The sequence below is a fragment of the Oratosquilla oratoria genome, chromosome 16, assembly GCF_046742065.1.
Source record: "Oratosquilla oratoria isolate Oo_2021 chromosome 16, ASM4674206v1, whole genome shotgun sequence".
Taxonomy (NCBI): Eukaryota; Metazoa; Arthropoda; class Malacostraca; order Stomatopoda; family Squillidae; genus Oratosquilla; species Oratosquilla oratoria.
In genome coordinates this window covers 14,865,665-14,882,564 of record NC_134792.1, presented here as the reverse complement: position 1 = coordinate 14,882,564, position 16,900 = coordinate 14,865,665, and the positions used below count along the sequence as shown (strand labels likewise).

General features: G+C 38.2%; 2 protein-coding genes across 2 annotated transcripts in view; one reads left to right on the top strand and one right to left on the bottom strand.

The window, feature by feature from the left end:
- The window catches only part of RnrL (Ribonucleoside diphosphate reductase large subunit), a 190,853-nt gene that overhangs the window by 23,663 nt on the left and 150,290 nt on the right, over nt 1–16,900 (bottom strand). The window lies entirely within an intron of this gene.
- LOC143033843 (uncharacterized) overlaps nt 1–16,900 on the top strand; it is an 86,167-nt gene that overhangs the window by 59,902 nt on the left and 9,365 nt on the right. The window contains exons 10-11 of the mRNA XM_076199394.1: nt 11,268–11,477; nt 15,838–16,057. Of these exons, the coding sequence (XP_076055509.1) occupies nt 11,268–11,477; nt 15,838–16,057 (430 nt within the window). The remainder of the gene's footprint in view (nt 1–11,267; nt 11,478–15,837; nt 16,058–16,900) is intronic.

Here is a 16,900-nt window from a genome sequence, read left to right as displayed (position 1 = left end):
ATTCCACCTCATGCATCACAGATCATCCATATACAACCATTCTCCATTCACCCCTGTCTTCTGTTTTCTCCCATCCTTCCTCAACAGACATTCCCCTCTTCCCCAAGGCCCCCTTCACCCCATCCATCCATCTCATCCTAGGACGCCCCATCATATTCACTTCCCCCACATCTGCCTTCCATACCTCTTTTACCAGTCTTTCTTCACTCATTCTTTCCATGTGTCCAAACCATTCTAATACTCTTTCATCAACCCTACCTCCCAACTCCCTTACCACCCCTGTTCTCCTCCTTACCTCATTTCTCACTCTATCTAGCCTAGTAACCCCCATCATACTTCTCAGACACCTCATCTCAAACACATTCAAACTCACCCTCTCTTCCTCTCTTATGTTCCATGTTTCTGCCCCATTCAGTGCTGTTGGCACAATCACTCCTTCATACAGTCTCCTCTTAGCATCCATTCCCAAATGTCTATTCCTCATTACACTTTTTAATCCACCAAGGCATTTACGCTTCTCTCAATCTACATTCTACCTCCACCATCCACTCCACCCTTTCCTGCCACATTTGCACCCAAGTATCTAAAACTATCCACTTCCTCCAGTTGCTCTCCCTTAATGCTCAATTCCAGTCTACTGCCACCTTCACCCCTTGTACATCTCATCATCTTACTTTTACCCACATTTATCTTCAATTTTCTTCTTTCACACACTCTCCCAAACTCTGTCACCAACTTCCTCAATCCCTCCTCTGATCCTGCTACAAGAGCAGTGTTGTCCGGAAACAAGAGCTGGCTCACCTCCCACTTTTCTCAATTTTCTTTAACCATCTCCAATCCCTGACCCACCACCCCATCCATGTATAAGTTGAACAGCCAGGGTGACATAACACATCCCTGACAAAGTCCCACCTTTACCTCGAACCACTCACTCTCTCCATTTCTGATCCTGACACATGCTCTACTACTCTCGTGAAAACTCTTGACAGCTCCTAGAAGCTTTCCTCCTATCCCGTATATCCGCAAAACCTCCCACAGTGCCTTACTGTCTACCCTGTTATAAGCCTTTTCCAGATCCATAAAAACCCAAAAAACATCCTTCCCCCTTCCTATAGCTTTCTCACATATCTGTCTTACCACAAAAATCGGATCTACACAACCTCTACCTGTCCTAGACCCACACTGTTCCTCACCAATTACTCCCTCTGTTCCTCCCCTAATCCTCTCAATTAAGATCCTCCCATAAGCCTTCCCAACTACACTTAACAAGCTAATCCCTCTGAAACTACTACACTCACACTTGTCCCCTTTTCCCTTGTAAAGTGGAACTATACAGGCACTCCTCCAGTCCTCCGGTATATGTATGTATGGTAAATGTGAAGGACGATAGGGAGGGAAAGGTAGTTGCAGTGGGAAGTGCTAAGGAAATGACAGTGATGAATTAGGAAAATGGAGGAGAAATAAGGAAAGATGAAATGAAAGCAGTTATTGCAATGATGAGAGAGTAGGTAAGGCACCTGGGTTAGATGGGTGTCATGCGGAGTGTCAAAAAAGTGAGGTATAGTGATGATGGACTGGCTGGTGAGGTTGTATAATGTTAGTCTAAAAGAGGGTATAGTGCCAGAGGACTAGAGGAATGCCTGTATATTTCCATTTAACAAAAAAAAAAAAAAAGGGGGGACAAGTGTGTAGTAGTTTCAGAGGGATCAATTTGTTAAATGTAGTTGGAAAGGCTTATAGGAGGGTTTTGATTGAGAGTATTAGGAGAGGAACAGAGAGAGTAATTGGTGAGGAACAGTGTGGGTTTAGGACAGGTAGGGGTTGCATGGATCAGATTTTTGTGGTAAGGTAGATATGTAAGAAAGCTTTAGGAAAAGGTAAGGATTTTTTTTTTTTTTTTTTGGGGGGGGCCATTATGGATTTGGAAAAGGTTTATGACGGTAGACAGAAAGGCACTATGGGAGGTATTGCAGATAAATGTGATAAGAGGAAAGCTGTTAAGAGCAGTTAGGAGGTTTTACAGGAGTAGTAGAGCCTGTGTTAGAATTAGAAATTGAAAGAGTGAGTGGTTTGAGGTAAAGGTGGGACTTCACCAGAGATGTGTTATGTCACCTTGACTGTCCAATTTATACATGGATGGGGTGGTGTGAGAGGTAAATGCAAGGGTAATGGGCAGGGATTGGAGATGGTTGAAGACAATGGAAAAAAATGGGAGATAAGCCAGTTGTTGTTTGCTGACAATGCTTCACTTGTAGCAGGATCAGAGGAGGGATTAAAGAAGTTAGTGATGATGTTTGGGAAGGCATGTGATAGAAGGAAGGTGAAGATAAATGTGGGTAAAAGTAAGGTGATGAGATATAAAAGGGGAGAGGATGGCACCAAATTGAAAGTGAGTATTAAGAGAGAGACTGGAGGAAGTGGATAGCTTTAGATACTTGGGTGCAAATATGGCAGGAAACGGAGGTAGAATGTAGGTTGAAAGAAGCAAGTAAATGCTTTGAGGAATTAAAAAGTGTAATGAGAAATAGACATTTAGGAATGGATGCTAACAGGAGATTGTATGAAGGAGGGATTGTGCTGACTGCACTGTATGGAGCAGAAACTTGGAACATAATAGAGGAAGAGAAAGAGTTATGTATTTACCTAGTTGTATTATACGGGAAGGGAGCTATGCTCGTGGTGACCTGTCTTTGTATCTCTCAGCATCAAGTTTTTTCTTAAAATCTTGAATAGTGTTTGCACACACTATTTTTTGTCTAATGTGTTCCAAGTATCTATCACTCTGTGTGGGCTTTTTTTTTTTTTTTTTTTCAGATCTCTTCTGTAATTATCTTTTTTAATTTCTTTTTATGTCCTCTTGTTTTTTCATTGTCCCATTTCAATAAATCATTCTTATCTAAGATTTCCATTCCCTTCATAATTCTATAGCTAGTAGGTCTCCTCTTCCCCTTCTTTGTTCCAGAGTTGGTAATTCTAATTTGGACAGTCTTTGTTCATGTGTCATTTTGGAAAGAGTTGATGCCAGTTTTGTTGTTGCTCTTTGTGTTCTTTCTAATTTTTTTGTATTCTTTTTGGTACTGGGTGTCCATAGTGTTGCTGTGTACTCGAGTTTTGGTCTTATTAGTGTAGTTAGAATTTGTTTTATAATTTCCTCGTCCAAATAAGCAAATGCCACTTTTATTGACCTCAATAAATTGTAGGTTTCTCCAACTATTTTATTAATATGTTTATCTGGTGTCATGTCTTTGCTGATCATCACTCCAAGGTCTTTTTCTGAGTTTACTTTTTTTACCTCTTCATCACCAATTTTGTAATATCTCAATATTCTGTTTTTACTTTTTCCAAATTCCATTATACTATATTTCTTGATATTGAATTTCACTTCCCACTTTTAAGTCCATTTCCAGATCTTGTCCATGTCTTGTTGTAATGATTTGCAAATCCTCCTCCGTTTTTACTTTAGTATTTTTGCGCCAGTTTTGTTGTTGCTCTTTGTGTTATTTCTAATTTTCTTATATTCTTTTTGGTACTGGGTGTCCATAGTGTTGCTGTGTACTCGAGTTTTGGTCTTATTAGTGTAGTTAAAAAGGTTTTTGTCATTTCCTCACCCAAATAGATAAATGCCACTTTTATTGACCTCAATAGATTGTAGGTTTCTCTAAATATTTTATTAATATATTTGTCTGGTGTCATGTCTTTGCTGATCATCACTGTCTTTTTCCAAGTTTACTTTTTTGACCTCTTTTTCACCAATTTTGTAATCTCTTGATATTCTGTTTTTACTTTTTCCAAATTCTGTTATACTACATTTCTTGATATTGAATATCTATTAATCTTGAGTAGAAGCAGATCAAGTTTGTTGTACATGATCTTCCTTGTCTGAATCCAAATTTGTTTGGATTCAGTTTTTTTTTTTTTTTTTTTTTTTTTTTTTTTTACAAATATTTAACCCATCTATTTTTGATGACCTTTTTGCAAATTCTTTTTACTGATCTTGTCAGGGAGACCAGTCTGTAATTTGATGGATCTTCCTTGTTTCCTCCCTTATGAATCAGTACAATGTTTGCATTCTTCCAGTCCTGTATTTACCGGTACCTAGTTGTATTCTACAGGAAGGGAGCTATGCTCATGGTGTCCTGTCTTCATATCTCATTTTATCTAGACTGTTGTTTGAGATGAAATGCCTGAAAATATGTTAGGGATTACTAGGCTGGATAGAGTGAGAAATGAGGAGGTGAGGAGGAGAGCTAGGGTGGAAAGGGGAAAAAGCCATTGGTATATCTGTATGTATTTACCTAGTTGTATTTTACAGGAAGGGGAGCTATGCTCGTGGTGTCCCGTCTTCATATCTCATTTTATCTAAACTATTTTTAAATTCGTGTATTGTTTTTGCACACACCACTTTCTTATCTAACTTGTTCCAACTCTCTATTACTCTGTGAGGAAAGCTGTTCTTTTTCAGATCTCCTCTATAGCTGTCTTTCTTGATTTTCTTTCCGTGCCCTCTTGTATTTCTATCATCCCATTTTATCAGATTCTCTCTATCAATAATTTCTATGCCTTTCATGATTCTGTAAATAGCTATCAAATCTCCTCTCTCTCTTCTTTGCTCTAGTGTCTGTAGTTCAAGTTTTGCTAGTCTCTCTTCATATGATAGTTTTGAGAGTGTTGGTGCCAATTTTGTAATTGCTCTTTGTATTCTTTCAAGTTTTTTTATACATTTTTTTATACTTGGTGACCACATCGTTGCAGCATATTCCAATCTTGGTCTTATCAGAGTGATTAGAATTTTCTTCACAATTTCTTCATCCAGGTATGTAAATGCCACTTTAATTGTTCTTATTAAATTATAAGTTTCTCCAAAAATCTTATTTATATGTTTCTCAGGTGACATATTATTCATAACAATGACTCCCAGGTCCTTCTCATTTTCTACTTTTTTTTATTCCTTCTTCTCCCAATTTATATGATCCTGTTATTCTGTTTTTGCTTTTTCCAAATTCCATTATACCACACTTTTTAGTGTTGAACTCCATCTCCCACTTCCTACTCCATTCCCTGTGTGTGTGTGTATGTGTATATATATATATATATATATATATATATATATATATATATATATATATATGTGTGTATTTACCTAGTTGTATTTACCTAGTTGTATTTTACGGGAAGGGGAGCTATGCTCGTGGGGTCCCGTCTTCATATCTCATTTTATCTAAACTATTTTTAAATTCATGTATTGTTTTTGCACACACCATTTTCTCATCTAACTTGTTCCAACTGTCTATTACTCTGTGAGGAAAGCTGTTCTTTTTCAGATCTCTTCTATAGTTGGTGGGTTCTTTCCATGTCCTCTTGTATTTCTCTCATCCCATTTTATCAGATTCTCTCAGTAATTTCTATTCCCTGTTTTTGATAAGATATTCTCTGCCGTTGTTTGTGACCTGAATTTAATCTTAATTGGTCTGGTCTTATCTGTACTATACTTTCCGAGCCTAAACTTCTCTTCGATTTGTTTCATTATTTCTGGCTCATCTTCCTGAACTAATTCAAGTAAACTTCTTTTCCATTTTCCTCTTTGATTCTTGTGGTTCTATCAGGGTTATGTTTCTCTTCCATTCCTAATATAATTATACATTTCTTTTTATCTGCTAAGTCTCTTACTATATTCTCCTTCTGTCTCATCACTTTAATAACTGAGTCTTCAGTTTGTTCTTTCATTTGTTGTTTATGTCATTAAATGCAACTTTACTGTTTTCTTGGATTTTTTTCCAACCCTCTTTGTTGTCCTTACTATTCCTCTTTAATTCTTCATTCTCCTTTTTTATTTCTTTTAACTGTCTTTTTAATTCTTCAATTTCATTAGTTAAGTTTTTATTCGCCTTCTCTAGTTCTTCCAATTTTTCAACTCTGTGCGCAATGTTGGTTACATTACCGAACCTATCCTCCCAATGTTCGATCATCTTATCAAGTTTCTCCTCTAGTCTTGTCAATCGGGGGAGGTTGGTATCCCCCCCACCCTCTTTAAATCCCTGGAAACTATTATCATCACCTTCCACTGTGTTGCTCTTATCTATACTTCTAATCTTTACATTTTTGTTGATCCCGTCCTCTCCAAAGTCATCGTCTTCAGTTCGCCTCTTGTTTACAAATCTCCTGGCCTCCTGGACCGTGTCTCTCTCTTCATCATTTCCTTCCATTTCCCTCAATATCCCTTCCCTTCTCCTTCTCTATCACTTCCCCACTATTCCACGAGCACTCCCCTTCCCTATAAATACAAAAAGGCACTTCCTGGACGTTGAGATCCACGTAGATTTTCCTTTTTCCTCGGAACACCAATTCTCGCCGTCCATTCGATGAAAGGGTGTGTGTATTTACCTAGTTGTATTTTACGGGAAGGGGAGCTATGCTCGTGGGGTCCCGTCTTCATATCTCATTTTATCTTAACTATTTTTAAATTCATGTATTGTTTTTGCACACACCACTTTCTCATCTAACTTGTTCCAACTCTCTATTACTCTGTGAGGAAAGCTGTTATTTTTTAAATCTCTTCTATAGCTGTCTTTTTTATTTTCTTTCCGTGTCCTCTTGTATTTCTGTCATCCCATTTTATCAGATTCTCTCTATCAGTAATTTCTATGCCTTTCATGATTCTGTAAATAGCTATCAAATCTCCTCTCTTCTTTGCTCTAGTGTCTGTAGTTCAAGTTTTTCTAGTCTCTCTTCATATGATAGTTTTGAGAGTGTTGGTGCCAATTTTGTAATTGCTCTTTGTATTCTTTCAAGTTCTTTTATACATTTTTTTGTACTTGGTGACCATATCGTTGCTGCATATTATCTTGGTCTTATCAGGGTGATTAGGATTTTCTTCACCATTTCTTCATCCAGGTATGTGAATGCAACTTTGATTGTTCTTATTAAATTATAAGTTTCTCCAAAAATCTTATTTATATGTTTCTCAGGTGACATATTATTCATAACAATGACTCCCAGGTCCTTCTCATTTTCTACTTTTTTTATTCCTTCTCCCAATTTATATGATCCTGTTATTCTGTTTTTGCTTTTTCCAAATTCCATTATACTACACTTTTTTGTATTGAACTCCATCTCCCACTTCCTACTCCATTCCTGTACTTTATTTAGATCTCGCTGTAGTGATTCACAATCTTCTTCTGTTTTCACTCTTTTCAGTAGTTTTGCATCATCTGCAAAGAAGCTCATATAGCATTCAATTCCTTCGTCCATATCATTAATATATATAGCAAACATTATTGGGGCCCTGTGGAACACCGCTTATTACTTCATCCCATTTTGAGTGTTGGTCTCTTATCACTACTCTCATTTTTCTTTCTTGCAAAAAGTCTTCCATCCAATTTAGCAGTTTGCCCTGTATTCCTCCTTCAGTTTCTAATTTCTTAAGCAACTTCTTATGTAGTACTTTGTCAAAAGCTTTCTTTAGGTCTAGAAATGCACAGTCCGCCCATCCATCTCTTTCTTGTATTATATCTATTAGCCTTGAATAGAAACATATTAAATTGGTGACGCATGATCGTCCTTGTCTGAATCCAAATTGCCTTGGGTTTAGCACGTTGTTTTTTTTTTCTAAATATTTTATCCATCTACTTTTGATAATTCTTTCACAAATTTTTGCTATTGTACTTGTTAGAGAGACTGGTCTATAGTTGGTGGGTTCTTTATTTCCCCCTTTATATATAGGTACTATATTTGCTTTTTTCCAATCTTCTGGAACTTTTCCTTCTTTCAAGGAACTGTTTAGTATGCTATGTATTTTGTCTGCCAGTTCATTCCTGCATTCTTTCAAAATCCAGTTTGCTATTTCATCTGGTCCATGCGATTTTCTGACATCAAGATTACTCAAGTGTTTCAATATTTCATTCTTTGTTACTTCTATTTCTTTCATAGAGGGGACTTTTTCTTTCCATTCATTCTCTTCAGGTTGTATGTTCTCCCTTGTAAACACTGATTTAAAATGTTTGTTCATAATTTCCGCCATTTCCATTTCCTCTGTGTATTCAACTCCCCCTTGCCTTAATTTCTCCAAATCTTGTTTGTTTTTCAGTTTATTGTTTACAAATCTGTAGAATAGTTTTGGTTGATCTTTACACCTTTCTATGACATCTTTTTCATATTTTCTCTTTTCCTCTCTGCACATTTGTACATATTCATTTCTATAACAGGTATATATTTTCCATTTTTCAGGTCTGTCTTTTTTCCATCTGGTCCAGGCTTTGTCTCTTTTGTCTTTTAACTCCCTACAACTTTTGTTGTACCAGCATTTTACATATTATTTTTCTTGTTTTTGTCTTGGGACATACTTTTCCACTCCTTTTTTATAATTTTTTGTCAAAATATTCCATTTCTCTTCTACTGTTGTTTCTTCTTTGTATATTTCTTCCCAGTTTTCTTTTTGAAAGAATTCTCTTATTTTATCAAAGTTTGTTTTTTCATACATCATTCTTCCTTTTCTATATTGTTCATTTCTTTTCATATATTTTTCTTCATTAAGTTCCAGTTCAATCAATATGTGGTCACTTTTACTTATTGGTGTTTTATATTCAATCTTGTCCACTATTCTGGGTTCAGATGTAATTATTAGGTCTAGTCTCGATGGCTCTTCTTCATTTCTATACCTAGTGTTCTCCTGTATCCATTGTGTCATTGTATGGTCAGTAATCATCTCAAGTAGAGCGTTTCCCCATGAGCCGTCTCCACCCTTTACTGTCATTTCTTCCCAGCAGATTTCTTTGCAATTAAAGTCGCCCATCATAACTATTTTTCCTCCCTCTTCCATTATCTTGTTTAATGTTATCTTTGTGTCCTCTAACATACTTTTATGTTCACTCTCTTCCCATGATGCTGTTTTTGGGGGCACATAGTTTTTCACAAACTTTCTGCTCTTCTTATCTCTGTCTTCTGCTTCCATCATTATCATCTCTACTGTATTCTTTCCATATGTGACACACTTCACGTTTATATCCTTCTTAGTCAGGAACATAACTCCACCCCCTTGCTTTGTCTCTCTGTTTCTAATCCAATAATTATATGCATCATGTCCTACACTGTTGGGTGGTAGTGGACCTTTTAATTTTGTTTCTACAATTCCCATTATGTCTGGTTCTTTTTCCTTCAAATAATCATTCAGCTCATTCAATCTTGTTATTAATCCATCTATATTTGTGTAAGACACTCTTAGTTTTCTGCCACTTCCATTGTGTTCTCTGTTTCCCTTTTGTTTTTCTCTTGTATGTCGACTTTCCTTAGTTTCATATTCACTACTCTCCAATAGAATCTCTCTTTTTCTGACTCCGTTCTGTTCTCGTTTTTTTCCTTAGCTTGAAGTCTTTTCTGTTTTTCTTCCTCTCTTTCCTCTTTATTCATTTCCCTTTTTATCCATACCTTTTTATATTGTTCACTTATTGCTAGTTTCCCTGTTTTGGATAAGATATTCTCTGCCGTCGTTTGTGACCTGAATTTAATCTTAATTGGTCTGGTCTTGTCTGTGCTATACTTTCCGAGTCTAAATTTCTCTTCGATTTGCTTCATAATTTCTGGTTCATCTTCCTGAACCGATTCTAGTAATTGGCTTACTTTTTCATTTTCCTCTTTGATTCTTGTGGTTCTATCTGGGTTGTGTTTCTCTTCCATTCCTAATATAATTATACATTTCTTTTTGTCTGCTAAATCTCTTACTATATTCTTCTTTTGTCTCATCACTTTTATAACTGAGTCTTCAGTATGTTCTTTCAATTGCTGTTTGATTATGTCAGTGAATGAAACTTTATTGTCTTGGGTTGTCTTCCAATTCTTAGCTTCTTTAGTTATGGCCTCTCTGTTTTCTCTACTATTCTTCTTCAATTCCTCATTCTCCACCTTTGCTTCTCTCAACTGTCTTTTTAGGTCTTCTATTTCATCAGTTAAATTTTTGTTCGCCTTCTCTAGTTCTTCCAATTTTTCAAATCTCTCGGCAATTTTTGTCATTTTGCCAAACCTAACTTCCCAGTTGTCAGACATTTTTTCAAGTTTTTCCTCCAGTTTTGCCAGTCGGGGGAGGTTGGTATCTGCCGCCTTTTCATTAAATCCTTGGAAATTATCATCCTCACCTTCCATTGAACTGCTCTTATCTATGTTTCTGATCTTTACAATTTTGTTAGTCCCCTCATCTAAATCCAAGTCGTCCGTTCGACATTTGTTTATCAACCGTCTAGACTCTTGGACTAAGTCCTCCCCTTCCTCATTTCCTTCCATTTCCCTCAATATCCCTTCCCTTCTCCTTTCCTATCACTTCCCCACTATTTCACGAGCACTCCCCTTCCCTATAAATACAATAGGCACTTCTTGAATGCTGTGATCCACGTAGTTTTTCCTTTTTCTTTGGAACACCAGTTCACGCCGTCCATTCGGTTGAAAGGGTGTGTGTGTGTGTGTATAAAAGTTTAATGTGTTTTAGTGAAATTTTGTGGAGTGATGGAATATGGCCCAGTAGATTTTGATGGACCCTTGCCAGAGCATTTCAGCCTAACTCAAAGTCCCATTTGGCCATGTGACATCTGGGATGTTACACATGCTCCATGTATGACATCATGGATCTTACATGTGACTTCACTGTGATGTCATGTGTTATACATTATCCAGGTGTGACATCAGACAGATATCTGGTCTACTGTTTATGTGTGGGATACTTTCCATGTCATCAGCTTATAGTAATAGGAGACGAGAACCAGTCACCTGCTCTCTTTATGTAAAAAGGTGAAAAAACACAGGTAAAGTTGATAGAAAGTGATCTAGGTCCTAGTCCAGAGATAGTGTCAACTTGGGACTGCACCTGCAGATGGAGGTGAGGGTGTCGACAGCTTTTGACAATGAGCAGCAGGGAGAGGATTCTGAAGTCCAACTTGCAGGGCCACCACTACTAGGTCCAACATAAGTTATATTTGCATAAATCACTTGTTAGGAAAGATATACAGTATTATGTTTAAATTATGAGCTTTGATTTTTTTTTCCTTCCTTTTGATAGCAAATATATATCATGTTTATGTTGCTCTGAAATATGAAGAAATTCAAGGGTTTTGAAAGAGGAAATAGTTGAGAAGTTCTGCCTTAGGTAGTAAAGAACTTTCCCTCAGTTGAGTGAAATCACTAACCAGCATATATAAACAAATTTATTTAATTTGATTGTGTTAATTATGAGATTGACAGTCACTTTTTATTTCATTTATGATAGGATTTTTAATTTCTTTTTCCAGGTGGCCAGCCCACATCTGAGTCACTTTCAAGAGGTAGACCATCCTTTCCTTAATGGTCAAGGAACACCCTTAAGTAGTGCTCAACAGCAGGGAGTCAGTGATCCCAAAGTAAATGAAGCAGCATCCTTTGTTGTGGACCAGTACAACTTGAAGGAAGATGATGATAATTTGTATATTTTGAAGAAGGTCATCAGTGCACAAATGAACAATGTAAGGACAGAATATTTTATTTTTATAATATTTACAAACTTTGTAATGTTTGTTAGACCGTGATGCAAATGTGCATTTCTCTACCTCCATCTCTTTTCCTCTGCCACTTTTCCTGCACTCTCAATTTCCCCTCAACCAGATAATGACTTGACAATAATAGTGATGATAATGATAATGACTCAATTTAACATCATGAACTTCCCCTATCAGGAGGCTGTGATGGTGCACCATACAGAGGAATTTGTAGTATGAAATTTAATTATCCATGACCTTGGTCCAACTTGCTTAATACATACATACATACATATACCAAGGCTTTTTCCCCCTTACAAGGGAGGTAGCCAAAAAGGGAAAGGCATAAAAACACTCCCACCCATTTCATCCCTACATACACTCCACACCCCTCCCACCCTCCCTCTCATCTGAGCACCTCCTGGATGACGGGTCATCCCTGCACCCTGCCCACCGCCCTGGGTTAGAAGCAGTGTCGCAAGACACAGCACATCCACAGCAAGGCCGCTTCATTTAATCGGCGACCCCCCCTCTCCGTCCCCCCTTGCATATAAGGAGAGGACGGGGAGAAATCCCTTCGGGCTGCGTCAAAATTTACTCACACATACTACCCTACCCCCCACCCCCCTGCCCATTCCTCCTCATGCAATCACAACATCATCCATATACAACCATTTTCCACTCACCTCTGTCTTCCGTCCTTTCCCTTCCTTCCTCAACAGACATTCCCCTCTTCCCCAAAGCCCCCTTCACCCCATCCATCCACCTCATCCTAGGACGTCCCCTCATGTTCACTCCCTCCACATCTGCCTTCCATACCTCTTTTACTAGTCTTTCTTCACTCATTCTTTCCATGTGTCCAAACCATCCTAATATTCTTTCATCAACCCTATCTCCCAACTCCTTTTTCACCCCTGTTCTCCTCCTCACCTCCTCATTTCTCACTCTATCCAGCCTAGTAACCCCCACCATACTTCTCAGACACCTCATCTCAAACACATTCAAACTCCTTCTCTCTTCTTCTCTTATGTTCCATGTTTCTGCCCCATACAGTGCTGTTGGCACAATCACTCCTTCATACAGTCTCCTCTTCGCATCCATTCCCAAATGTCTATTCCTCATTACACTCTTTAATCCACCAAGGCATTTACTCGCTTCTCTCAATCTACATTCTACCTCCACCTTCACTCCACCCTTTCCTGCTACACTCGCACCCAAGTATCCAAAACTATCCACTTCCTCCAGTCGCTCTCCCTTAATGTTCACCTCCAGTCTACTGCCACTCTCACCCCTTGTACATCTCATCACCTTACTTTTACCTACATGCTTAATGAGCAATAATAACAATAATGATAATACATACATACATATACCAAGGGCTTTTTCCCCCCCTTACAAGAGAGGTAGCCAAAGTCAAAGACATAAATCCACTTACACCTATCTGATTCCCTCATTTCTTGGCTCCTCCTGGATGACTAGTCATCCCTACAGTGTGCACAATGATAATAATACCGGTAATAAATATTGAAATATATATACCATATACCAAGAGCTCTTTTCCCCTTACCAGGGAGGTAGCCAAAGTCAAAAGCCATAATTCTACTTCCTCCCTACCCATTCCACTCCCATCCACCACCACCACCACCCCACCCCGGCTCCCCACAAACAATGGACCACCCCTGCAACCTGCTCATCGCCCTGGGTCAGAAGCAATGCAACAAGACACAGCACATCCGCATACCCACACATATACCAAGGGCTTTTTCCCTCTTACAAGGGAGGTAGCCAAAGTCAAAAGGCATAATTCCACTCCCACCCATTTCATCTCCACCCACTCCACTCCCATTCACCACCCCTCCCTCGCTCCTTCCCTCCCTCTTTTCATCACTCCTCCTGAATGATGGGTCATCCCTGCATCTTGTCCATTGTGCTGGATCAGAAGCAATGCAGTAAGACACAGCACATCCACAGCAAAGCCACCTCATTTAATTGGCAATCACATAACCACTCCCTAACCCCCCATCCCCCACCCACTCCCTTCTATGCATCACATCATTGTCCATATACAACTATTCTCCACTCACCCCTATCTATCTTCTCCCTTCCTTAACAGACATTCCCCTCTTTCTCAATACCCCTTTTACCCTATCCATCCATCTCATCCTTGGTTGCCCCCTCCTGTTCACTCCATCTATCACTGCCTTCCACACGTATTTTACTAATCTTTCTTCACTTATTCTTTCCATGTGTCCAAACCATCCCAATACTCTTTCATCAACCCTATCTCCCAACTCCTTTTCCATCCCCACTCTCCTCCTCACCTCCTTGTTTCTCATTCTATCCAGCCTAGTAACCCCTACTATACTTCTCAGACATGTTTAAACTCTTCCTCTTATGTTCTCTTATGTGTGAAACACTCCACACATCCACAAAATTAAAGTAATAAAAATTATAATAATCTCAGTATACAATATACAATGTGCACCATTTACTTTCACATTGCTAAGAATTTAAAGCTTCATATGTGTGAGCATTAAAAAGTGATGATAAGCAGTAGAGGTAATCCATAAATCAAAAATTGTATGATAACTTTCATGAAGTTTAACATTATTGTAGTTTGTTTGGGACCATTGATGGGTGCTTGCATGTGGTGGTTCTACAAAAAGGTCTGCTGAGCTGCCCATTTTCAAAACCTGTCAACCTCCTGCCCTCCATCAGAAGGTGCAGTCCTGAGGGGCTGACACTCAGTCTCCACACTGACCCTGACTTTTCTCAGTCAACTTTAACTGTTTTTCCTAGTTGTTTTCTTCTTCACATATGGAGAGCTGACAAATAGCAGTTGCTCCCCTTCCTCTACCACTTTTAGCTTGTGACATAGAAACAGCAAGAGAGAGAGGTGTTGGTGGATTGCATGTACCTGGACCTAGAGAAGGCATATGCTAAAGTACCTCACAGTCAACTTATGTGGAAATTGGAGCATGTTGGAGGACTGAGAGGCAAACTATTAGAATGGATTAAATATTTTTGAAGGCAAGATACATGAGGACAGTAGTATAGGACAAGATGTCAAGCTGGAGAGCAATAACAAGCGGAGTACCACAAGGTTCAGTGCTTGCACCGATAATGTTTCTTGTCTATGTTAGTGACATCCTGGAAGGAACAAGAAGCTATGCCAACATGTTTGCAAATGATGCAAAAATCATGAGAAGTTCAGTACCAAAAAGTATAACATACTAGAAATGGGCAATAGTGGCAAAAGGCCATCCTTAAACTATTCCTTGGGAAGCAAACAGATTACAAAAGCAAAAGAGGAGAAAAACTTGGGAGTGTTGATAAAAGACAAACTTTCGCCTGACAGATATATCAGCAGGATTGTGGGAGAGACATATGGACTACTGCAGAAGATTAAAGTAGCATTCCATTATATGGATGAAAAGATGATTAAAAAACTCATAGAAACCCTGATATATCCAAGACTGGAATATGTCAGTAGTATGGTCCCCACACAGTGAAGGATATATGCAAGATTTAAAGAATACAAAAGGCGGCAACTAAACTGGTCTCCAACCTTGAAATATAAAAGAGAAAGAGGTGACATGAATACAGTGTTCAGGTCACTAAAGGGGATAGATTGCATTGATAGAAGATATCTCCTGATTAAAGATGGGAGGGTTTTAAGAGGGCATGAAAGTAAATTAAGAAAGACCACATGTCAAAAGGACATGAAGAAATAGTTTTCCATAAAGATGTACAGTATAATTATGTGGAATAGCTTAGGTGATATAGCCCAAGCTCAAACAATACACGAGTTCAAATCTAAATATGATAATTGGAAAGCGAAGATATAGATTAAGTTGGAACCGTACATGAATTTGAGTCTATCTAGGTATGTTAGAATATTAGAGAATAAAAGACAGGACCCAACCAGCATTGCTCATGTACTGTATGTTACAGTTAGGTAAATACAACATAAACAATGGTCCAAAGTTTCTTCCCAACGAGATCCATAGGACCAGAGTACCATTGCCAGCCACTGTGCAGCTGTGTTTTTTCCACAGTGAAATTTGAGGCAGCAATTAGTTGATTAATTAATTAATTTAATCTGACTAGATCAGTTGTTTTCTTCATGAGAAGCAACATCTCCTGTCTTACACTAGTTTGAAAAAAAAAAAAGAAAAAAAAAGGAAAAAGTTCAATCAGTCCAGTTATTCTTGATACATAAGGAAGGCTCTTCAAGACATGCATATACTATATCATACTGTCCTTGTAATTATTGTAGATACTTACTTTGCACTTCCATTGAGTATGCTCCCTAACTAAATGTAATATTCATTATGTTTTTGACTAGGCTCAGGATGGTTCAAGATATATGATAGAGGTTGAATTGGCAGAGACCTACTGTAAGAAATACTTACCAATTGCTGATCCTTCACGCTGTCGTATAGACCATAATGAGGACCAAGAAGTATGCCAAGCTGAAGTTTTTGTTCCAGCCACAGCTGGAGAGAAACAACTTGTCAAGTTGTATTGTGATGAAGCAGATGATTATTACATTAGGAAATTTGCAAGTAAGTTTTTTGTTAACCAGTTCCAGCCACTGGGCCTTTCTGTAGAAGCACTGTGTCTCGCTTCATTGCTTTTGACCTGAGCGGTGTATCAGGGGTCCATGAATTACTTTATCCATGAGGTGCTGAGAAGGGATTTACATTATCTATCTATAACTCCCTTATAAGGGAGGTAGCCAAGTACATATTATATATATATACATACACTTGTTTAATGTTCCTTTCTCCCCTGGCTTAGGAAGAACTTTTAAACAAATCTTAATATGTATGTAGTGGGTGTGCACTCAGTCATGACCACCCTACTTTCAAGGGTAAGAGGGCCTTTAGTATGTATATACCAATCCATCTGATTAAATAACCATGATGACATTACACAACCTTGATGCAGCCTCATGTTCACCTTAAACCATTCACTCACCCCATTTCCACCCTTCGAACATGACTTCTATCTGTCTATATACCAGGAGCTTTTTAACCCTTACACGGGAGGTAGCCAAGTCAAAAATACATATCTACTCCCACCCATTCCACTCCCCTTCATCCCTCTCATCTACTCATAAAAAATCTTGACTGCCTTCATCAGATTTCTTTCCACTCCATATGTCAGTAACACACTCCACAAAGTTTTTCCATGAGCTCTGTCATATGTCAAAGAATAAACCCCACATTAAAGACATATAAAACCCATTCAACCAACCTTTCCATCTCAACTCCTTGGGAATGAAAAACCACTCAGTCTCTCAATTTACCAATTGGGACAAAAGCAGTGGAATGAGTTACAGTATTTGTATGTTAAGAAAAATATATGCTTTTCATCATTAGCCACTGGGAATAATTAAAAAACTG